This window comes from Eucyclogobius newberryi, unplaced genomic scaffold (genome assembly GCF_026437365.1).
Source record: "Eucyclogobius newberryi isolate DKJ021-1_F unplaced genomic scaffold, fEucNew1.0.hap1 SCAF_7, whole genome shotgun sequence".
In the NCBI taxonomy this organism is placed as follows: Eukaryota; Metazoa; Chordata; class Actinopteri; order Gobiiformes; family Gobiidae; genus Eucyclogobius; species Eucyclogobius newberryi.
The window spans coordinates 15,039,212-15,063,441 of record NW_027316389.1 but is presented as its reverse complement, the minus strand read 5'-3'; the positions used below and the strand labels follow the sequence as shown (position 1 = coordinate 15,063,441).

Below are 24,230 nucleotides of genomic sequence, written 5' to 3'. Positions count from 1 at the left end.
TCTTACATTGCTATCTGTGCTTCATAGATGTACCTAGAGTGTTTTTTTGATTGATTCCCGCAATGTTTAGCTATATTACAGACTATCTCCTTTCCTCGAATCTCCAAACTGACGGGGGGTGTTCACAGGACCGCGTCATACCCACAGGCACGCGTCATCATCCCCCCTCACCCTCACCCTCCCCCCTCTCCACCCGCCTCCCCCTCCCGCCTGCCGCCCCCTTCCCCCCGGCTCAGCGCTGCTGTCTCCTCATACAAGCCCCGGAGTTTTTCTGCTTCGATTTACGACAAAACACGGCTCAAAGAGGCCCAAAACTTCTTTAATGATATCGCACTCTTTACTATTATCACAATGGTGAAGGTTGATGTGGCAGCTGATGCAGCAACCGGGAAAATAAACGGAGAGAAGTTCTATCCGATACCGAAAAACCAGGAAATAAGAGCGCGATGGACATAAGACTTATATATATATAGATATATATCTATATCTATATATATATATATATATATATATATATATATATATATATATATATATATATATATATATATATATATATATCTATAGATATATCTGTTCTGCACACGCTGTAGAATAACACCAGATTTATTTAGGCTCAAAGTAATGTTGATCTGAAGTTTTATCGTTTCTCACTCAGTCGCGCGGCAGGAGCGGCGCATCACGGAGCAGACAGCTGTGGGGCTACGTCACGGGTGGGCGGGGCACACACGCTCTCTGAGACTACGTCACGGGTTGGGCGGGGGAGCCAGATCTCTCTTCGCAAGGGTGGGGGCGAATATCAAACCAAGCCGTCTGCATTTCCGGGTTGGTGAGGGGGTTCAAGGTCTGGGTGATATTTCTTAACTATTATGTTATGGGTGTTGCACAACCCTTATTATTATCAATTATACACTTAGGATAGACTAAGAAACGTGAAAAAAAGCATGTTATGGCACCTTTAAATAATGTATATGTATTTTGTTTGTTTGTTTACATGCACCTATAAAGAATGCTAAATAAAATAAATAAAAAAAGATAAATAATACATAAAGTGTTGAGTACATTACATACAGACACTTAACCTAAACAGTTGCCTAAACAATTGTCGGTCGGGGGAGAGAAAGAGTACTATAAGTTCAAAGACAATGCTACTGATAAAAACGACATTGTGTATTGAAGTAAAAGTACTTTGATGGCAATTACATTTATTAACACACAGTCAAGTCCATTTCTTACCTGTATCTCAACCGATTTGTTAAATTCAGCCTTCAGGATATCTCGGACTTGAGATTTTGCATATCCAATTGTAGCCCCGAAAGGAAAACCTAAAATTTAAACATACACAATTTTAATTTTGGAATTGTATGGGTCACTGCATTCATGTATCACTTTGACTTACCTATTTTCACTGAATACTCGGGCTTGTTTATGTCGCAGAGGTACTGTCTGGCCGGCTGAGTTGTAGTCAGAGGTTTATTGGTGTGACTGACGGAGACATCCCCGGACATTTCGGTCACTGTAGTCGTCTCTGGGCTTTCTTGACGTGGAGTAGTGTTGACAGTTGTTTGCGCAGTAGTAGTAGTAGACCCTGCACCTGCCTCAGTGCTTTCTGGTAACAAGGTCATCGTGGCTGGGATGTCACTGCCATATTCAGTCGTCCCATGATCCCCCGCTGTAACTGGAGTCTCTGGGGTGACCGTGTCTGCAGTTGCACTTGAAACTGGAAGAGTTGAATGATCATATTCTGTCGTGTTTTGCAACGTTGCGAAAGTAGTAGAAGTTGGAAAAACATCAGTTGGAAGAGACGAAAATTCTACAGTTGCAGACAGAACTGGCGTTAAATGCATTGTGGTCTCCGGATAGGGCTCGGTCACAAACCAATGCACATCCGTCAGCGAGGAGAAAGCTACGTCATCATCTGTGAGCGACACTGTTGCGTTACTCAACAAACTGCTTTCCGACTGCTGACTTGTTGATGTTACGACTTCACTCGACCACGCGGATGAAAAATTGTTCGCCGTTTTCGAAGGTTTGAGGACATTTTCAGAAACGTTCATCGGTGTCACAGTTGCCTCAAAACCGGGCTCCGCTCCTGACGAATCACTTATCGTTTCCTCTTCGGTAAGATTAACGAAGCTGATCGTAGGTGTGATCTCCGTGACGGATACTACGGTCAGGTTGCCCCTCTGCTCTGCGACATCGTTTGAATTCTCCAGTTGAGTCGTGTAATATTCTAAGCTGTTCATATCTGGCAGGAGGACATCGGTCGGTTCGATTGTAAAATGATCCGACCAGTCCAAGTTTGCGGACTCCGCCGTGTCCGCGCGCAAGGCTATGGATGGCGTGGGCTCGATTGTAAAGTGAGAGGAGGCGAAATGTGCTGTCGTAAGGCTTGGCGAATGTGGAAAATGCTGCATCGATGTCAGCGATACACCCACTCTTATCGGGAAAGACGTATCGTAGCGTTCCGTGTCCTCATCCATATCGAACATTTCCGTTGGCACCTTCGTAACCGGAGAATAGTCCCCTACGTCCGATCCCATGTACGACATCGTCTCCAAGTAATCTCCCGATCCCCAGTCTATGTCCAGCGTGCCGGTGGGGAAAATGCCGTCTGGCGGACCTTCGATAGGGTCATACGTGGGCGACGTGAGGTGAGAGCTAAGACTGGGCGCTAGTAGATGCAATTTGTTGGAAAATGAGGGTGCAACGCTAGGGCTGAAGCGATTCTTGTCCCGCGGGTTACTGGGGATTGCAATATTAGGGTAAGGTCTCGCATGGTCCGCCTGGTAGTCACTAAGAGCCACTTTCGAAGGCTCTAGGGAATGATCAGGAAATGAGCTCACGGCTGCTACATTCTGCATGGACGGCTCATGTTGTGGAGCTGCGTTCGACCACGGAGGCTGAGGTGTTAAGGGATTGTGAGTTGGCTGATGATCCGTCATTTCTGTTTGCGAATTAGAAGGTAATTTAAGTTTTGTGGGAGTCGAAGTAAATGATGCAGTTTCTTCTTTTCTGCGTGCGGTTTCTTGAGTCCCGGGATAGTGGGTTGGAAGCGGACTTGAAGATGTACTTTGAGCATTCCCAGAAGTAGTTGAATGTGAAGATTGTGACGCAGACGGCAACGACCCTGTCGTTTTATTTTTCATGAAGCTTGTTCTGGATTCCAAGGGAGGCTTCTCTGAAAGGAACACAAAAAGAGAAAATGAGCAGGTTTAGTAGTTGCCATTTGAATAGAATTTAATTGTGTGTTAATGGTTATTTTCTAACTGAAGACGTCCCTGATTAGATTAACAGAAAATGTGTGGGTCCAAATTACACTGGAGAACATACTTATAGAATGTTTTTAATGAGTTTTTTTATGTATAGCTCTTCACACATAATTTAAATACGCACTATGACACTTTTCCATTTTATTTATCATCCTTGTGAAGTTGGAAACAAATTACAACATGCACGTACTTTCTTCTTTTGCTTGTTGTGTCCTGTGTTTTTAGGAGGATGAAAAATATGCTCTCCCAAATTAGTATTGATCCGTGAAGAAATAGCTAAACATATTGACAAGGCCCAAAGACATTAGCGACATAAAGGATTACCACGCAACTACTGGACAAGGGGGAAAAAAAGCAAGGGTTATGGGATTAAATATAGACTGTAGAACACGCAACGATAGAAATCAATGTTGGGAGTGAGGCCATCGATGTGATTGAGCTCATGGCATGTGCACAGCGACATGTCTTCCTGTGCTGTTGGTGACTCCTTAGAAACAAATCATTACAGCAGCCCTGTACTCCTCTGTCTCATTTACTAAAGTGGCAACAAGAATGAACATATCGATCTCACGCAAATGCCAATAAGGAGAAGAGGCAAAGACAGGGTGCACTAAATAAACACAAAAAGCTGATCTGGTACACTAATCTTCTTGCAAAAGATATGGGCTTTCCAGTGAGAATATAATCTTCTTTTTTGTGGTTGTGTCACAAGTAATTGATATTTCAATTTTCGGCTCATCTGGAAAAGCTTTATAATCCTGAAGGCTCCTGATATTAAACAGCCAAAATGTGAAAATGGCTGCTTATACAATGCATCTCTAATCTTCTTGCAGTTAGTTCTCTCACTGAAACATGACTCAATTTGACTTTAGTACAATGACACAAATAAGATACTTAATAGATATGTTGGCAAATTCTATGTGATAATAAAAAAAAAAAAAAAAAGGTCAGTCATTCACACATCTAAACCAAGACTTGGGTGCATTCACACTTGATCTTGTTCTAATTTGAGCCCAGATTAATTATATTTTGCTTTGTCCTAATATAGTCCTAGTTTAGCCCTGGTATAAGTTTTGTTCCCAATTTTAATATGAGGTTTGTTCATTTTTGCACACTAAACCCAACACAGAAACAAGGCAAAAACAGAGAGCAAAAACTACATTTAATTTCTACAACAAAACTTCTCATGCATTGTAAGTCACAACACACATTTGTATTTTAACATCTATGGGGAAAAACGAACCATTGTGTAACCGAATACTTTACCTATTATTAGCTAATGCAAACTTATTTTATTTGTATATTTCCCCCTAAAACAAAACAACCAAGAAACAAAAAAAACCTCAAAATATCAATGATTAGATATTTTCTTTTTTCAATGACATTTTTATGATTTGTTTCAGAATATAAACACAGAACAAACACAGACAAGGCATGGCATCCATTAAATAAAATATAATATATGTAAATCCCATCTTGTCCAAAGTCTTTCAAAAAGGTAAATTTTCCAATTAAGTCATTTTTTGTTTGTTTGTCATTTATAATTTGCATCCAGTCATTGATTGTCTGTGCAGTTTGAGTCATACATTTTCTAATATGGCCTACTTACGCGCAGCCAGGAGAACGCTCCAAAGGTATCCATTTGTCATGTTCATGGCAAGAGTTTTGAGGCCCAAGTACATGGTTCTGAACTCAAGTGGGAAGGTGAGGTATTACATCTTTTCAAAAATTTTAACATTACAAAAACCTAACGCGGCCCAATTGTCCTTTTAGTACGCCTACTGCTGAATCTGTGACGCTGTCACATCTTCTCCCCTTTGTTTTACCATCAAAAAGCAATTTTATTTTGAATTCTTGGCAAAATGTGCGGCTTTGCCGCACAGACACCGTGACTCTTTGAATAAAAATGTGGATAACTTTTGATGGTCCACACCTGAAGATGAGTCTCACCAAATTTCAGGTTAATAGGGCTGACGCCCTGGGAGGAGTTCGTGAAAGTCTAAAGTGTAAACATGTTCTGGTGATTTCTCCATTGGAATAACATGGGAGGTTTCGGTCATCGCTACGGCAAAGCCATAACAATGACATGGGTCTCATTGACTTTTTTGATGGGGATGCCAAAATGAGTTGTGTGTCAAATTTCATATAATTTCGCAAAACTAAATATTTAACCTCCATATAAAATCTGTAGGGGGCGCTGTGGCTCCAAATTAATTTATTTCACTTCAAGTAGGTTTAGGGCAAAGAGTTTAACAACTGATTCTAATTTGACGCAATTCGGACTTTATCTGCGCAAACGGCAGAAATGTTAAATTTGGGAGATTTCTGAAATTCTAGCTACAGTTTGCGGCTTCGCCGCTCAGAGACCGTGACAGGTATCAATGTAATTTGAATATCCTTTGATGTCCCACTCCTCAGTAGCATTTTCACCAAATTTCAGCTTTTTAGGGCCAACGCCCTGGGAGGAGTTCGTAAAAGTACGACGTTTGGAAAAACTCCTGAGTCATGCTTAGCCATTTTTGAAGCAATATGGCCGACATTTGGTTGGCCGGACGGCGTTGCCGTAATAATATTTTTTACTTCTCTTGTCACCATCTACCTCTGCGCCAAATTTCATGATTCTACGATCAGATTTTTTTTGGGTCATTTCCTATCTCTCAATGCATTTTTGGTACATTTGGGGGATAGCCAGAATGTAGAGAGGCACGATTCTTAGAGGTGTGCAAATTTTTGTGACTTTTCGTCAATGTTCACTGGGTGAAAAATAGGGGGGTTGGTCCCGAGAAGAAAGAAAGAAAGAAAGAATAATATTCTGATGCAAAAACAATGTTTCCCATTTTTCAAATATCATAAACTATACATTTTCAGAAAGCGCTCGCGCTTTCCTACCTCATGGTGTGGGTCCCTGGTCACTGACGGGTACTTTCGTTAATTTTGAGTGGGCTCCGCCCACTTTGTGTTTTTGGCCCTTTATACAGTAATAATGTTAAATTTTTGCATTACATGCTTATATGCACGGAACATGCAAGAGATGGGGAACGTCTTCGTGAGGTACTTAGCGCAAATGAGTGCTTCGCGGTCGTCATCCCAATGTAAAGTGCTCGTTTAGTGCGCACTTTTGCACGGGCTTCGCCCGTTTACAACGGTAATGTTCCATTTTCCTACTACTAATTAGTATGCATGGGGCGTGCGTGAGTGTAGGAGTGCGTTAGTGAGTGTTTGGAAGTGGGCGAGCGCTTCACGCTCGATTTCGTGCGCACTACGTGCGCACTGTCGCAGCCGTGCTTTGCACGGCCTTACGAGATTAATAGGCCTCTCGCCAGCTTGTGGCGCTCGGGCCTAATAATAATAATAATAATAAGTGTCCAGAATATCCTCCACCACTGTGAGTCAGCATCTGCACAACTGCTTTTCTTTCTCTCTATTGTGCAGAGGTTTTGTCTGATGATCACACATGCAATATAAATAGCCACAGAATCAGCTGAGGACGGGGACTATTTTTAACATTGCGTGCACTGCACACACAACGATTCAGTTCAAAAAAGTTGCAACAGAAAATACCATCTTTTTGCAGTGTCGTCTTCAATTTGCTGCATGGTTTCCACTGAGCCAAAGCGCCCCTGGCTCGGCCCAAGAGACATCTGCAGACTTAATTAGAAGCTCCTCCGGTACCTTAATTGAGTCAACATGCGATTATAACGAAGTCTGCTAGAAAGAACTTAAGAAAAAGTGCCAGGGTTTTCCAAAGTATAGTCTTTTGCACACTCTTCTGGCCTCAAGAGCTGTGTTTGAAGTTCTTAAGGTCGCACAGATGTCGAGAGAATGGCTTCAGACATAACCCAAACTCCAAATAGTGATTTTTTAAACTGTTCTTATCATGTTTGTGTATGAAAAACATAGACTTTAAAGGCACTTTCTTAACTGTTTTGCTTGCTTGGACAATGAGTGTTGCTGATCTACACATTTAGGACAATTACACATTCAGGGTGGTTGATGGTGGCCTTGTCACTGAGGGTTTGCCTTCATTGCAGAGGTCAGCCAGTTTCACACTCACTCGAGGTGTAGACTGTTGTGCCCCTGGGTAAAACCCTCTAAACCCCAATTGCCTACTCCAGACACAGACTGGCTACAACATGGTGGCATCAGGCATAAAAACCTGCAGATTGATGCAGCTACTTCTGACAAAAATGGGAGGGACAAATCACTTCAATCACATCAATTGGGACCTAATTGTGCAAATATATTTTATCAGGAGGTTTATTATAATGTAGTGTTGATGACAGTGAGGTAATGCTTTCTGTTTGGATTGTAGTTGTTACCTGAAAGAGTATAAAAGCTAACACATTTAATAGCTGGAATTATCAAAAGTAACTAATATCCCAAAGACGATGGAGGAGATATTTATCACAATTATTACTATATCAAGTTCTGGTTTAATACTTTTTTTTAATGTATCGTGTGTACCTTTTCTTTGGGGAAGCATTTCTTAATTGTTGATTATTAAAGCTGAACTAATCTAATCTGAGACTGCGACACAAACTCTTTATTGCAGTGTGTCATGATTTTGATGATATTGTTAATTAAAAACAGGTTAAATGGAATTGTAGCTGATTAGAAGTGTGTTTTGCCTATAGTTATTAGCTGTGAACAGTGACGTAGTGTGACAGACAGGCGGCAGACGGTGAGGTGAGATGAGTTTACATTACAGCAGGTAATGACTGACAGAAGCGCACTCAGCGCTGCCACCTGCTCCTGGAAACACGAGTGTGTCACGACCGACTGCTCGCTTATTGTTCGTCTGCTTCATGAAACTCAGCACTGTGGGACTCAGCAAATATCAGGTCACAGCAGCAGAATGTCAAGTGCCCAGCGATGGCAGCCTGAGCCCCACTGTACTTTTTTATGTTTACAAAATGATTAGGGATAATAAGTTCATGTTTTCGGTGTCTTTAGAATTGATAAATAGACATACATTAATTATTTTGGACTGTCTGGAGCAGAGGCCAGCTGCTGTTACTATAGTAAATATAGTTAGGGCTGCGCAAATAATCAAATTCAAATGTTTTTCTAATAATCATTGATAAAGATGGATGGAGCTTTTTAATCGATATGTCTCCAGCCAATCCTGCGTGAGTGAGCAGAATCCAGACTTTGGAAGACTAAACTGTCGAAATCCATTCCTCACCAAGTCCTACAATAAGTCACTGTTGTTTAGTGTATATAGTGCACTAAAATAGAGCAATTGATAACGCTGCCAATGTCATCTGCTGTCAGAGGCACATCAGTCCATCTCAAATCAAGACGGAAAACACTTTGGAGAAGCAAATTCACTCAATGTTTGCACTGGAATAATAAAGTTCTTGTTTTGTGTCAGTGCAATTGATACAATGTAAGTGTTAGGATTCTTTCATCTTTCATTGATCTTTAAAGAGGAACACCCACCAGCTATATTATGTGTAAAACGAATTAAAATACTAAACATTCAAACTCAATTTTAATACCAAGGAATCGGCGTGATACTCAATACTGCTTTTAATACCACAATCATCAGAAAAACTAAACTGACCAAAGACTGTAATCCAACACGTCTTATTGCAATTCTAAAAGATCATTCTAAAACTGTTCAGGAACGGTCAAACTTTGTCCTGTGATTGTACCCTTGTTCAAAAAGGTAAATAGTTTTGATACTCGTTTTGGTATTGATGAGTATTGTTTTTTCGATACTTTTGACAAGATAAAAGTATGGACTCCCACAGTCTTTATAATGGGTCAATGTTGTGGCAGAAGTCGGACATCCCTAAGTGTTTGACATTATAATAAAGCCTGGATTAATTTAACTGAGAACAGAGAAAATTAATAAGTAATTTATTCATTACAGCAAACCGCATGTGTTAATCTAATTCTATTCACAGGGAGGATAAGTGTCTTCAGCCTGGGCTTACTGTAATGAATAGAAACCTTATATGTGCTGCATTACATTTGCATTTGGCCAAATTGATGAGACAGTAAATCGTGGTCATTAGGTCAGTCCACTATGGAGGCTATAAACTTTCTATTCAAGCGCAGTGTTTGGACAGAGCCAGGGTCAGGGCAGAATATATTCTCCACAGTCTCATTTTGGCGATCCCATCTACAACCGAGCAATCAGTGGAGCTGATGTAAGCGACTGGAGAGAGATGATTTCTGGTCTTTGTGTGGTTTGGCTGATTTGTACGGCTTCAGTCCTGTCTGACCCTGGACGTCTGCCAGAGATCATAGAAAAAGGATGAATCTTCTTATAAACAAAGGAAGACAAATACATGGAGCAGGGTTGAAATTAATGGTACACCATGTAACTTTTCCAGGCAAAGCTATAGAATCACAGTAAGACGTAAGTAAAGTATGCTGTAGCTTATTGTGGGTTTACATGACTAGGCCTCCTTGGGCTGAACCATTTTGGCTAAATATCCAAATTATTCTTTCTGACAAACATTACGATTAGATTAGATTTGCGATTTATGTTTTAATAGTTGGATTCTATTCAAAGATCATATTTCAAACACATTCAGGACAATTAGCATGTGAGAGAAGAATCATACAAGAATCTGCAGAACATGTTTGTAGTGGTCTAAACTACAGGTTTTATACAAATACAGGATATTTTGTTTTGCAAATAAATACTGTCTTTGCAATTTGCCCATTGAAATTGCAATTGTTATACATCTTGCCGCATTAACACTTCAAACCCAAGTATCAGGCACTACATTTTGTCAATTAATATGCAATGCATTTTGATTATCAGTGTACTAAATAATGTATAACATGATCTCGAGATGAAGCTAGGCGCAGCCTGCAGAGTAAGTTGCACAAGTACTATACCTGTGGCTGAGGAAAGTAAACTGCTATTGCCTCTAAAAGGTCTCAAAAGCTAAAAATAGGTAGTAGCAAAAACAGCAAACACAGGAACAGAACAATAATTTAACCACAAACGCTCTAGTTGGATAACACACAAGAGTTAAAAATATGTATGCCAATGTAATCTAAGACTGTTTGTGACTTCAATAATGGAGATAACTTGATAAGCATGATTGACAGGCCGCACTCTGCTGCTCAGTGACGTTTTAAACTGGATTATAAAAACCTTCCTGCTCCCATTTACTCAAACCATGACCTCACTCCCCGAAACAGAAGACAACCGCCAATACAATTCAATGCAATAAACACGGTTATACAGTTTAGTACTGGAAGGTTTGGTCGCCAGAACAATTGGATTGGCTTGGTATTATAAAGCAGAGTTTGTTTTTGTCTGCGCCAATATCTAAATTGAAAGCGATTGTTTGAGGACTTTTTCATTTCAACAGAGATGAAGATTTCAAGCTTGAAACTGCTTTCATTTTGTCCTCCCACACACACATAAAGCCTAAATACATGTACAAGGGGAAACCTGAATACACAATTACCCAGCCCTCTAATGATATAATTTCCTCTGTTTCTCAGTCTCAAGTTATTTAATGGTCATATAACTTGAAAAAAAGTTGGAGAAGAAGAAAGAGACTTCTGGTATTAAAGCTAGCCAACTCCAAACTCACACATGGTTCTGTTTTGAGCCGAGCGCTTGCGTGACTGGCTCTTTTCAGTTGGCAGGGTCCATAGAAGCTGAGTGCAGTCCAACAATCAAGATTCAGCCATGTTGACATTTGGTTTATCAGGACGAGCTTTTAGAACTGGAAAGATTCCATTGTTGTTATCAGTGCAATTAGTTTAAGTCTTTAGCCAAAGTTTCAGACGGCACCCACACAGAATTATATTTATTACAAACTATGTGTGAGTGGGTAGTGATTGAAACCCTGTCCACTGCCCAAAGGTCAAGGCTAAGCCTGCTGGGGGAGGTAAATGATTTGAGTTGGACCAGAAGTCAAGTTGAAAGTTCAGACCTGGATCATTGGACTTCATCAAATATTCATGTCCTTGATTTTTTTTCATGCTGGATAATGTTAAAAGTTAAGAGAAAACAGGAGGAATATGAAGATATTGAAGGTTTCACAGAGAAACGGGGTCAATGGAAAAGGTTAAAACAAACAGTTATCTATTGTAAAAAAAACATTATTACTGGTTAGTGAGAAGAGTTTTGTATGATTGTATGATGAGTTTAATGATTTAAAATGGGGTATCTTGTAGGGAACCGTCACATTGAGCAGAAATGTTTTCTGCTCTACTGAGATCAGAATAATAACATTTTTATTAAGTAGAAAACTTTTCAAAGGTAGTCAACTGGACAATGTTTATGAAATCCACTGCAATCCAGAAGTAATTTTCACTCTGGACTGGACTAAGAAGCCTGAAAAGCACGAGCGCATTGACCCAGTTTATGAACTGATTTTTATGATGAAACATTTTGGAAATATGGATCCCTCCCAAATGTTAATGCAATGTTGGCAATATTATTTCGCTCCACAAATTGTTATCACACTGTTGCCAAAGATATACAATTTTCTGTTTGATTTGATCAAAATTCATAATTAGCTTTACTGTCTTTAGCAGGTCTGCTTCTTCTGAGAGTTAATGCTTCACTGTGATTGGATAATCCACCTGTCACTCACTACAAGCATGACAGAGGTTGACCAATAGGAGGAGTGGGAAAAAGGATGTGCATATGAACATAAGACTGCAGAATCACATTATGATTCTCACAATGCTATGTTTATTATCATATTGCCCAGCCTTAACACTACATAGCCAACTATATAAAACATTTTGATAATTTAATTTTAAAAAGGCCTATTTCTTCAAGAATATCCTGACAGCTTTCAGTTTACAGTTAATCAAGCTCAGAAAGGATTCAGGAGGTTGGTTCACTTCCTTTACACCATCTGACTGTGTGTAGTTGTGATTGCTCCCAAAGACAGGAAGGCAGAGGGCTGTAAGAGGAGAAGCCCTGAGGACTGAGTCACTCAGCACCTCCACCACAGGCCACGGTCTGAGCCTGGAGGACATGCTGCAGCTCGGCCACCTCCAGGAGGTAGACGTCTGTACAACTCGGCACACTTACTCATTTTGGGGACACAGAAAAGTCCAAAACAAAATAAATGAGACTGGAGTTTCTGGTCCCGCAGCACCATCTGCTCCCCTGATAAATAATCAGCTGCACTCTCAGAGCACACAGAGTCTCATTTTAGTACAGTCATATGTTTCCTGTCACTTGTGTCTAGTCAGCTTTGACACTAACAGCACTGAAGCGCAGAGAAAAATATGCTCTGGACTTCAGTGACCACATATCATGCAAAATAAATAGCAAGGATTTAATTTACCAAAGTAGAAAGTTGGCCAGTGCAATGATGCATTCTGAATATGTGTTGTCATTCTTGTTTTTTACATTGTGTAAATTAGATTTGCCAGTGACAGCACAGACAAAGTTTGATTTAAAGTAATTCAATAAATTCTAATCAAACTGCTCCCATTACAACTGTCTCACGTCAAGTGTGGACTAGAGATAACAATTTTAATGGAGGTAGAAAAAAAAAAAAGAACAATCTAATAACTAGTAATCAATACTTGAGATGACTTGTAAGGCTAGCAAGATTATTCAAATAAGCAATTATTATTTGGGTCAAAAAGAATAAATAAATAACAAATTATGATCACAAAAAAGTTAACTCAATTTATTTTTTTAATTTAAATAAAAAAATGTGGAATGTATTGTTTCTCCAAATTATTCAATTATTATTTAACAACCACTCACCACTGATCAATCGACAATGTGAATTAAAGTGAATTCAGGATTTCACTTAACGTGTCAATAAATATAATGTGTCTCTTCTCACAACAACCGTTAACAGAGACATTTGACATTGTAACATCCCAAGTGACGAGAATATTTCAAACTATCAATCTTAGTATTACAGTAAAAGCAAATACTAAATACACTAAATATCACCAATATTTAGACAAAGTGCAGTGGAACTTGCGTCAGTAAAGCCACAGACCTGGAACACAAATGACTAACAGATGTAAGACCCCCACCGCGGTACTTTCACTTGACCAACCACCCACCCACCCAGTCTGTGCGATCCTGCAGCAGGTAAACGTACCAACTGGAACGCATTAGGTCAATGAGACAGAAATTGCCCACTGTGTGAATGTAATACGAGAATAACATCCAAAGCTTCAGCAGTGAACCAAAATGACACCAAACTATTTTTGAAAAGACCGGGAAATGTTATTGGGGTCTATTAGATCTCTTAACAAGGGGGGAAATGTCTACCTTCTGGCTTTTGATGTGCCCCGCTCATTGATCTGCGAATGGCTAATGAAAAATGAATGGCCATATTGTTATCAGGCGAAGATTACGTTTCACATGGCAACGGGCTGCGCAGCTAATCAGCGCGGACTTCAGCTGATTCCCGGGTTTCCGACTTGCCAGCATTTGTAGGACGTAAAGACGCAAAAAAAAGGCTTTTGAGGTAAACTTTACGGTGTCACATGTAAAAAAAGATATCGTTACGTCCTGTAAACTTGGAGGGGACGTTTTGGAAGAGGGACGTATGAGAACGCGAGGCAATGATGTAGGAGGACTATTTAAAAAGGTCTGGAAAAATGTTCAGTCAGTGGTCGTGGTCTTGTATCTGACCTAGATGTGAGGCTGGGTGATATGAAGAAAGGATTAAAAGGACAAAATCATAACTTTCCCCCCACATTTTGATCAATCACAATTTACAAGCTTTATTACTGCTTTTAATGAGGATTTCCTGAACAGTAATAAGACAGTCTTTTGATAAGTGCTATCATAACATAAAAATAATATGCACAAATGGACAAAATCTTACATTTGGGACTAAAACAGAAACTAAACATGGACAAGGCCAAGGCTGAACCAGGATTAAACCAATGCGCTGACACTAACACATAAAAAACTGTGACTAAAACAAGACTCAATCCCAAACTAAACCTGGACTAAACAAGGACTGGAACAGGACCAAACCAAGTCTGCATTACGACTAAAATGGGCTCATTTTAGGACAAAGTAAAGAGTGTGAAGTGAGAACTCTGCATCAAACCGAAGACTAGGCAATTAAAATTTGACTAATTGCATAGCCTAGAAGATATACAATTTGTTTGAATTTTTAAAGAGACAGGGAAGCTTTTATCTGCTCTCTCTACTACAGCGATGAATAATGTTCTACCAGAAACCCAAGATATCATCAGATTCAAAGTTACAACAAATTATACTGCTGTAAGTCTCTATTATTACAAATGGCGGATATTTGATTTTAGACAGACAGACAGACACTTTGAGAAGATGAAATGTGTGAAGGAATTTATATCTATATTGGATGGTTACTTCACAATTTAACTATCGAGTTCCTTGTAATTAAGACAAGTTATGTTATTGCAGTTGTCTTCCATGTTCTCTTCACTTAAGTAAACATTGAATATTTATGTGTCTATTTTATATCCATTTTACGGTCAAAGTAACCATGGACCGTAAATCTATTTTGAGGAGTAACAATAAACAGTCTACAACAGTCAGTGTGTTACATTATTTGTGATTGGACATGATGTAAACTAAGCTACTGCTGCAAGTGTCCTCAGAAAGCCACTACTGCGCAAGGTCATTCAGCTGCAGTGATACGAGTCAAGGTAAAGCCTCAGACTTCAACACGCTTCAACTCAAATAAAACACTGGAAGTATTGCACAAATATAGTTAGTTTGAGTTTGTCGAACAAAAACTACAATTGATTCAATATCAATGGAAAAAAATGCCTTATTACAAAGGTATATTACAATTGTACATGCTTGTGTAACATTTTTGGTAAGGAGCTAGATTTTTCTAATAGTATCATCTTATCTCATCTTCTTAACTTATTTTAACTTTAAATATTGCACCATAAACAATACAAAATGATTAACAAATACCTTCTAGGTCCACAGTGGTTTAATTGGTTTTGACACCCAATCATCATACTTCATAGATTTTTTTTTTGATTGTTTCTGTGCTTTTTTTAGTTTTATTTGTCTAAATAATATGTAATGTGAAATGTTGCATGGATGTGAATTAAGACATCACACTATTTTGGCAAACTATAAAGCCCCCCAAAAGCCTCTTGCTCAGGGCCCCCACAATGCTAGAACCGCTCCTGAAATTATTATTACAAACGACTATGTTCCCTGAAACAGATGCATTTGGCATTTTACAACAATAAATGTTATAAAATGCCCAATAGCAGAAGTTCCAAATCACTTTATCAAAAGAATTGTCCTTGTCACTTAACTTGAACTTCAGGAACTTGTTCTGCTGTTAAACAAGCTACTGCTCTGTGTATTATGTAAGAGAAAGTACAAATTGTGGATCAGGTTGTGTGTTGACACACACAACCTGATCCGCAATTTGTCAAATGTGATCTTACCTGAGACATGTGAGTCAGCACTGATCACCGATATCAACACCACAGTCCAGAGGAACACTACTCGCTGGCCCTGGGAGGGCATCAGGGCCAAACCCACACAAGACACTGCAGCTGCCATCATCCAGGGCGGTCCAGTCACGGTAAAGCATCCACTTTGAGTTTCAACATAACTGCATTACTGGTCCCAGCTGCCTCTAGATCTGCTGTGAGGAAAAACAACTTCATGTTAAGCATTATCATTTGTCCCAGGCCCGTAGTAAAACTTTTTGGTGCCCGGGACAAAATTACTACGATGGGCCCCCATTACTTTAAAATATAGACAGATAATCACATTCTGGGCCTTTAGAGAACAGGACTACCTTTAGAGAACCCCTTTGTCTTACCCAGCTCCCAAACACCACGTATCGGTCAATTCCATATTCAAACACAGTACTCCAGTAAAAGAAAATACTGTCCAGCATTAGGGGCCCCAAGCAGGCATGTTTCTTTTTTTTTAAAGGATGCAGAAGACAAATTACAGGTACAGATAAGACATAACCACAATGAGGCATGTTCTAACACAATTTTCTGGTTCATTTGGATCCAACAAAGTAGGTTAATTGCACTCTGAGATTCGGAACTTCAAACTTAGGTCATTAGAGACTATAGGCGCCCAGATCTATCCAGGTACAAACATCAAAGTAGGCTAAGGGACCATTTTATTTCAGGGGCCCTGCACATGCTAAACACTGTCCAGGCAAAAAACAGAATGATGCTCTGGACCTCAATAATGTTGTAAATCCTCACAGACTAAAAAAAAGGGCTGTAGCTTAGCCCCCGCAGCCACTCTCCTCTCATCCTCTCTGCCCTACATCCCGCGCCGTTTCCCCCGCAGGCTTTGACCCTCTGATACTCTCCACACACCCGTAACAACCCGGTTACGAACACGCGCGTGCTGCCACAAAAATGCGCAACATCTTCCATACGCCGATATGTCCCCCCCTCGCGCCTTCTCATTCAGCCAAAACAGCGACGCATGCAGACTTACCACACACACACATTCAACAAAAAACACAAAAAAACGAAAAACGGGACTCAAACTCAATCCCTTTGTGCGTCAAACGGGCCAGCGGTGTCACCATGCGGTCGAGGAGCTCCATGCAAACCACCTACGGTAAAGAAATGCAAAGAAATGACTCAAAAGCGTGACCTGGCTCCTCACGTTCATCTGACACGCGCGCGCGCGGCTCCGGGCTCTCGTCTCGCGTCCGGAGGATTTGGGGACGGCCCCGCCCCCCGACAGAGCTGATTAGTCTGTCGCCGATTACGAGCCTCTCTGATTGGCTGACGCGCTTATCTGTCGTCGCAAGGGCTTTAAACATTAGGTTGGTCTCGTTCTTTGCCAAGCGCGTCTTCCACGGCAACGTTTGCATCGGATTTTTTTGCGCATAATTGTGGCAAATTGCGCGGCGTAATGTGCGTGAAAGGTGGACACTGGTCTATTAGAGTGTCTTGAATAGATATAGTTGGTGTTTTGGTAGTTGCCAAGTTATTATGGTTTATTAAAGAATTTAAGTGACGTTCGGTGTCAGCGTCAGGTTTTGCTGTGCGTAAAAGGTTTCAAAGTTAATAACAGAGTTGAATTTGCGGCAGCCTGATTTTTAGCACATTTACATACACTGCACACTATGTTGTTGAATGTGTATGACGTTTGTAAGAAATAAAAAGGCTTCAGAGTTACTGTTCATAATACTATCACGTTGGTGTTAGTGCGCACTGCCATCTGGTGGAGCTGAGTGGTATTGTGTGATCTTTATACTGAGTTACGACTGCCTCATGTTTATTCTTTATTTGTCTGGGACCATGTACTAATGCATTGGTGTCACAAAAGAAAAGATTATCTGCACTGCTACTTTAACTCTGCAGTCCCAGACAGGTACACACAGCAAAAAATACACACATTACGTTTAAATTACATTAATTAGCTCTGTATCAACATGATTTCAGTACAAAAAAACTACAAAAAAAGTTTCAAGTAGAAGAAGATGGATGGAGAGTTTTTACAGGGAGTATTACAATACTTGACTGATGTTGATTTGATCTGATATGATCTGGGATGTGCAGAGTTTAATTATTACCATCTGTCCATTGGCATGTTGACATTTCTTTCACAAGTAAGTCTGTTAGTATTGTATGATGCTTGTATTTGCTATAAAGCGTTGTGTGTTGTTCATTTCATCCATGAAAGTAACCACCAATAATAATAAGATCAAAGAAAACAGGAGACTTGTGCCGTGACTTAACAGTTTTAATGTAAATCCAAGACAAAGTGTGATTACATTTCTACACATATACAATATGCATATGTGAGCATACAAATTCTCATTAATAACTCGATTCACCTCGGAGACCGAAAAAATGATCAAAAGTAACAGTGAATAACAAGCTATAACATAGTTCACCACAACGCGAGCCCCTTCTCACCCTACAGTTAGTAAAGAGGACAATTCAAAATAGCTATATTCTTCTATTTGACGAAGCTGTTTGCCTGTTAAACCATCTGGTAAATTTACAATGCTATTATTAGTTTTGTCGAGAGCCTGATATAAATTCACTCCATTTTTCTACAACGAAAATGATTAAGAGAAGCACACAACATCATAATGGTAACACAAGCGCATAGTAGCGAATACTCAATTTGTTAGGTTCAACGAATCCTTCTTGATCAATATTATATTCAAACATTCTATAAAGCCAGTAAAATATCCAATCTTGTAACATACTTTCAAAGATTAGGCTAAGGAAAAGTGTATACATTTAACTCTACATTAACAAATTGAAATAATGAGACGTCACCCCAAAGTATAAGAAGAAACACTAAATAAACGAAGACTAGAAAACACTGCAGCACGATTGAGCAACAAAGAATGAGATTTTACACCATTGGGAAATCATACAGCAAAAACAGCAAAGGTGGTCAGGGTTTGATGCAGGTTTTAGGAAACACCATAAATCTGCATTTCACTCACCAAGGCAAGCTTTTGTTCATAAAAAGGTTATTACTGGTATTTTTCCAATCACAAACAAATAACGAATTAAAATTACACTAAAAACGAATTTAATAGTTTCCTGTTTCAAAGGTGTTTTTTTCTTTTTCTGTTTCTCACAGTGTTTCCAAACTTTGACCACCTCACTCCTGAATTCCCTCAAAGAGAAATAAGGGATCATGCCTTTGTAACAATTTCAATACAAAAACAAAAGACAAAAGACAAAGATCTGTGTGTCGTTAACTAATGATAATAATTTCAAACTTTTTAACGAATTCATACTTATAATAATGCAGGTGGGCTTGATTCAAAGTGTGTCTGAAATGTTTTCAATGTTTCAAAATGACTCGAACCAAGCTAGACTGTACCTTCTTACATGCCAGACTTCAAGCCGCTGCCTTTTTAGTTCTGTTTCTTTAAAACATCATCGTAAAGCTTTGGAGGTATTGTCTGTTATTTGGAAGGCAGTATTTCTTACCACTGGCTGGGAAAGCTAACACAAAACATTGCAGCACACTACTTAAGCACATTTTGGTAATTGTAAGGTCACTCAAACTACCTTTTGATTCCCCTTTTTATAAAATCATACACTAAACATTGGTTATGTGACAGACGGGGGTTTCATTGTACACATCAAGTTATATTCCACAATGTTGAGCACAGAGAGCTTTTGCTGATTTGGGCGTGGCAAAAAGTTAAAACGTCATAGTCAAACCAGCAATGGTATTTTCTTTTTTGTTTTAGTCGTCACTGCAAATGAGATCAGATGTCGATTTATTGCATCATGCATGGCCACAAATGATTTTTAGATAGTAATAAAGCCATTTTAGATGGAGCAAGTCACATATTACATTCATTTTGTGCAAGTGACCATGTTTTTTAAAGGTATCGTTGGTATACTTTTGATTTTTCCTTTTTTAAATATATTACTCATTCTATACCATGACATACTAATGTAAAAAAAAAAAAAAACTTTTTTTTCTTCCTTTTTTGTTACAATTAAATTTTCTTACAATAGCAGTAAAGCTACAGCATCAGCAAAGTAATAATACCTGGTAAATAAAATAATAGAGATTAAATAAATACACAATTGAGATATACATGGGGTAAAATAAAATGTAAATCGCCACAAAGCACATGTATTTTTTACACTTTTTTGTGTTCGTTAAAAGTGAGGCAGCTCTGCACGGATGGTGTGTGGGAATTGTCTTCGAAAGCACTTGATAAACAGTGAAAGTTATTGCCTGACTGCTCTAGTGGTGGACTGGATGTACTGCACTGCGCCGCGCCGGACTCTTTCGTCCGCGAGCAGTAGAAGTGAGACGCAATGTCGCCCCCTACGCGCCGGCAGGGGAATCGGAGCACTAGTGACCGTCGCATGGGGGTGACACCAAAATAATCCTTCAAGAACAGTGGAATGTTTCAGTAGTTCTGTCTCGTCAAACAGAAGAAGTAGATGTAAAAGCGCCCCATCGTGCCCGTGTGCTTAGACCCCGGTGACGCTGGGGAAAAGAGTTAAAAAAATAACAAAAAAACAGTACACGTAGAATAATGTAACCAGCAAGCAAATCACATGTTGTCAAATGTTTCTTTTCAAAAGCCGTATAAAGCTCTCTACAGGCCCCGTTATAAGTATCTGCAAACGTACTACATCAGCCAGTTGAACGTAGGCGCGCTCCCGGTTCCACAGAACACAACAAATCACTGTACAACAATCCCCCAAGTTACAAAACAGAGATGAGTCCGACATTTATAATAAAATAGGACGCGCACGAGAATTATTGCAACAATCTCTAAAATAAAACACAACGTGTACTACAGCCATGTAAAAAAAAAAAAAAAGAATTCAAGATAATATTAAGTTTAAAATAAGCATTAAGTAATATGGCGTAACATGAAGGAGAAACGAGGGGAGTCACCAAGGGAACAAAATGTCGAAGCAACACACAAAGCTCTAGTCTAAGTATTCAGGTAATCAGGCCGGCGTGGCAATGTCTGTGGTACACCTGCTTCAGAAGACAAATGGACAGTAATGTTAAACAAGATGCCCTACCAGGTGTAAGCTACGTCATCCCTTTTGTGTCCTATTCCGAGGTGGGTAGAGTAGCCGATAAAACATACTCAAGGAAAGTAATATTAATCAAGTAGAAGTACAATTTGTGGTCTGAGACGTTGCTCAAGTAAAAGGAATTGTGTCTGGACTTAACATCTGATTTATAATTTGAGGTTAATGCAATGTGAAGGACAAAACATGCATGAAAACGACAGAAAAATTTGATTATATCTGACGGAGCGGTGGAAAGAAGAACGGAAACTTTTACTGGAGTTACTTCAAACTAACTCAAATATGGTGTCGAAAAGTCACTCCAAGCAGTACAATTCCTTGAAAAAGTCACTAAACTACCCACCTCTGGTCCTATTCCGTACGCAAAATAATTCCAACGATATATTCATGATTCAAGAAGTGTGCATTTAGGTTAAGATAGGAGATGTTACCAACCTCAGTGTTTCTAACAACCTGCTCAGTGCCAACTTGCTACCGTTTTTAAGTCACCATTTAAGATAGAGAACTCGCCGCTCTGACCTCCGCTTGTCTCTTCCCTAAACCGACTCACTCAACCAGTCCCTTCTCTTTCAGTGCCTCCTCCGCTGTATCTTTCTCAAACAACCCTCTGCACTTGTCAGCCTTCTCTTGATTGATGTGTTTCCATTGCAGCTCGGGCCACTTCCTGTCAGGCCCCTTCATCTTGGACTAGCTAGCTTGTTGGAACCCCAACACAATCCCTACACTGTGTCTCAAACATTTGTCGCTGCAAGTGTCATTTCTGCACAAATCCTTTTTTTTCTTTCTTTTTCTTTTTTTTTTTTTTACAAATGCATGAAAAAATGAAGTGCCCCAGCTACAGTGTACATTTAAATATTTACATTGAGTTCATCGTCAATGACTTTGGTAAGTTTTTACATGCACACTCGTGACATTAGTCCGCCTTTAGAGATAAGGAACGTAAAAAGGTTGAGCCTACACCTGGAAGAGAGCTACAAATGCCCCCAGAAGAATGTCAAACCAAGGAAACACGTCTCACTAAGTATCGCTAGAGCCTCCGGCGGCGGTCACCACCCGAGACGAGTAAACTGTGTGGTAATATCTGTAAGGCACTACGAGGGAACAATGGTCCAAACCTTACGACTGATAGGAGCTCTATAGAGGAGGCTGGATACACACGCATGGCTGACAGTAGCACACACAGACAATCACATTTTGTACATGCCTATGTTATTAGAACCACTTTGTGCAATCACATTGAAAAATCAGGGACAAATAAGTCTATTGGTTTCAGGGTAAAAGAAACTCTCCGAACATGTGCAGACTGCTACATTCTAAGAACGGGGCCCAGCTAAGACACCTAGGACTAAAACTGAAGAGTTATAAAGGTGGAACATAATGGTATAATATGTATAAATACACTACAAAGTTTGTTGTCTTGGTTGTTTACGTATTCCCAGAAGCCTCCTCGGCTGGAGAAGGTGGCGCGGGGGGAAGTTGTTTTTTTTCCCTCCCCGCACCGCATTTGATTTGGAAATATTAAGACAGTTCAAGGCCATTGATATTTTTTTTTCTTTGTAGAGCAGCAGGTTTCCGTATTTCACCTTGTCCCAAATCGCGTTTTGGGATTCCAAGCTTCCAGTAAGTAACCCCTGTTCAAAAGTCTTTTCCCAAATTCAAGAGGGGGAGGGGGGAAACAATAAACGCTGAACAAAGCAGAAAAGCTCCACTGTCCTCCAAAGGCCTGTTTCAGATTTCCCTGTAAAAATGAACGTTTTCCATTCCCGTAAAGCAAAACTGTCACAAAACAAGTCATAATCACTGGCCCTTTCTGAAAACAAGAAAAACTCATAACGTAAAAAGAAGTGTACCCCTCTTAAATTCTTCTTCTCCATCTTTTCCTTCAATAGAGGCGCAGAATCGTTTGCCGTTTCCTCTTTGTAGTTATAATCTTCAAGTTACGGTACAGTCTCCAGAGAGTTGCATGTTCCTCTGTCTCTGTTAATGTCCGAGGCGGGAAGAGGGGATGAGTCCAGGGGGGAGCAGCAGCACTCAGTCCGAGGGTTCCAGTGTCGCTCAAAGGCTGTGCTCCAAATCACACCGACTAAGGCCAGAACTGCACTACAGAAGTTACCAAAAGCATTATTTACACCAAGCCGTACAATTCCCGCCTCGTATTTGAAGTGATCCTTTCCTAATTCAAAATACACACTCGTAAGTAGTGGTTGTTACAAAAGTAACAACTTTGTTTTAGACTTGCATCAGATGATATCATATAAAATGTTTTGTTTTGGCTTGAATTAGCTATTATTTTATGCTAAGTTTCACATATTTCTAATATTTTATTCGTATTATATTTTTGGCAATATTATGAATTTGTTGAGTACTAAAATTCCATGATCTGGTTTTAGTGTTATGACAGTGTTCGTCACAATATAAGGATTATTAACAACAACAGCAACAACAGCAACAACAGCAACAACAACAACAAAAGCTTAATTATTACATCTTTCATTCTATTATATCCAACTTTCTAAATGCAGAAGTAACATTTTTGTGGTATAAACAGCCACCTAAACAGCACTATAGTACATTTAGCTGTACTTTTTGGGGAAGATTTAGAATTGAAATGACTTAATTTCCCTTCTAAAATAGTCAAGATTTTTGTTTTTTGTTCTTACTTATAACCCTGCGACAAGTTGGCCACTGTCCAGGGTGTACCCCGCCTAAGGCCCGAAGTCACTGGGATAGGCTCCAGTCACCCGCGACCCCAAAAAGGGAACAAGCGGTAGAAAATGGATGGATGGATGGGTTCTTACTTATATATTGTGACCTGAATAATCACAATTACCTACTAACCCAATACTCCTAATTGAAAGTGTCGCATCTTTCCTATTGCTTGGTGGAAATAAAGTCAGTGACAGAAGCGCGGCCTGTAGCCAGTGAGCCCTTTTGGAGCACAGTCGGGTTGGTCTCTAGAGGTACGGGTACTGGTTGACCTTGGTGGGGCTCAGCGGGTATCCAGTGTAGACAGTGGAGGCGGGCGAGGCGCTGATGTAGGCCTGATGTGCAAACTGGGCCTGGTACTGGCTGTGGTGAAGCGTGGGCGAGGGCAGCACCCGGTGGTTCATGGACACGGGGACCTGGTGCATGATGGGCGGGTAGGAGCCGTGTTGGTGGACGGCGTGCCGCCCCGAGCCCTGGGACGCCACCAGGTGGGCCACGGTGCCGGTGGCGCCCAAAGCCGTGGGGCCGGCGTAGGTGTACAGGTGGGGCTGGCCGGAGAGGTGCGTGGCGGCCAGGTGCGGGTGGACGTTGGCGGCGTGGGAGGGGCTGTTGTGGTGGTGGTGGTGGTGGTGGAACGAGTACGGGGGCTGGGGGGCGATGGTGGGGGTGATGTACGCCTGTTGCCGCCGGTGGCCTCCGTTGCGCTCGGCGACCATGTGCTGCTGCGCCTGGAATGGAGAACGGAGAGCACCCGGTGAAGTCTGAGGCGCTTTCATG

The 24,230-nt window shown here is 40.3% G+C and overlaps 2 protein-coding genes across 4 annotated transcripts in view; both read right to left on the bottom strand.

The window, feature by feature from the left end:
- LOC140348651 (UPF0606 protein KIAA1549) overlaps window positions 1-15,890 on the bottom strand; it is a 33,505-nt gene extending 17,615 nt beyond the window's left edge. Inside the window, exons 1-3 of the mRNA XM_072434648.1 lie at window positions 15,657-15,890; window positions 1,400-3,181; window positions 1,237-1,325 (exon numbers count right to left, since the gene is read on the bottom strand). Of these exons, the coding sequence (XP_072290749.1) occupies window positions 1,237-1,325; window positions 1,400-3,181; window positions 15,657-15,777 (1,992 nt within the window). The 5' untranslated portion in view covers window positions 15,778-15,890. The remainder of the gene's footprint in view (window positions 1-1,236; window positions 1,326-1,399; window positions 3,182-15,656) is intronic.
- A 2,032-nt stretch (window positions 15,891-17,922) lies between these two features.
- Window positions 17,923-24,230, bottom strand: part of hipk2 (homeodomain interacting protein kinase 2) — a 101,960-nt gene continuing 95,652 nt past the window's right edge. For all 3 annotated transcript variants that reach the window (XM_072435430.1, XM_072435431.1, XM_072435432.1), the window contains one exon: window positions 17,923-24,181. In XM_072435430.1, the coding sequence (XP_072291531.1) occupies window positions 23,702-24,181 (480 nt within the window). In that variant the 3' untranslated portion in view covers window positions 17,923-23,701. The remainder of the gene's footprint in view (window positions 24,182-24,230) is intronic.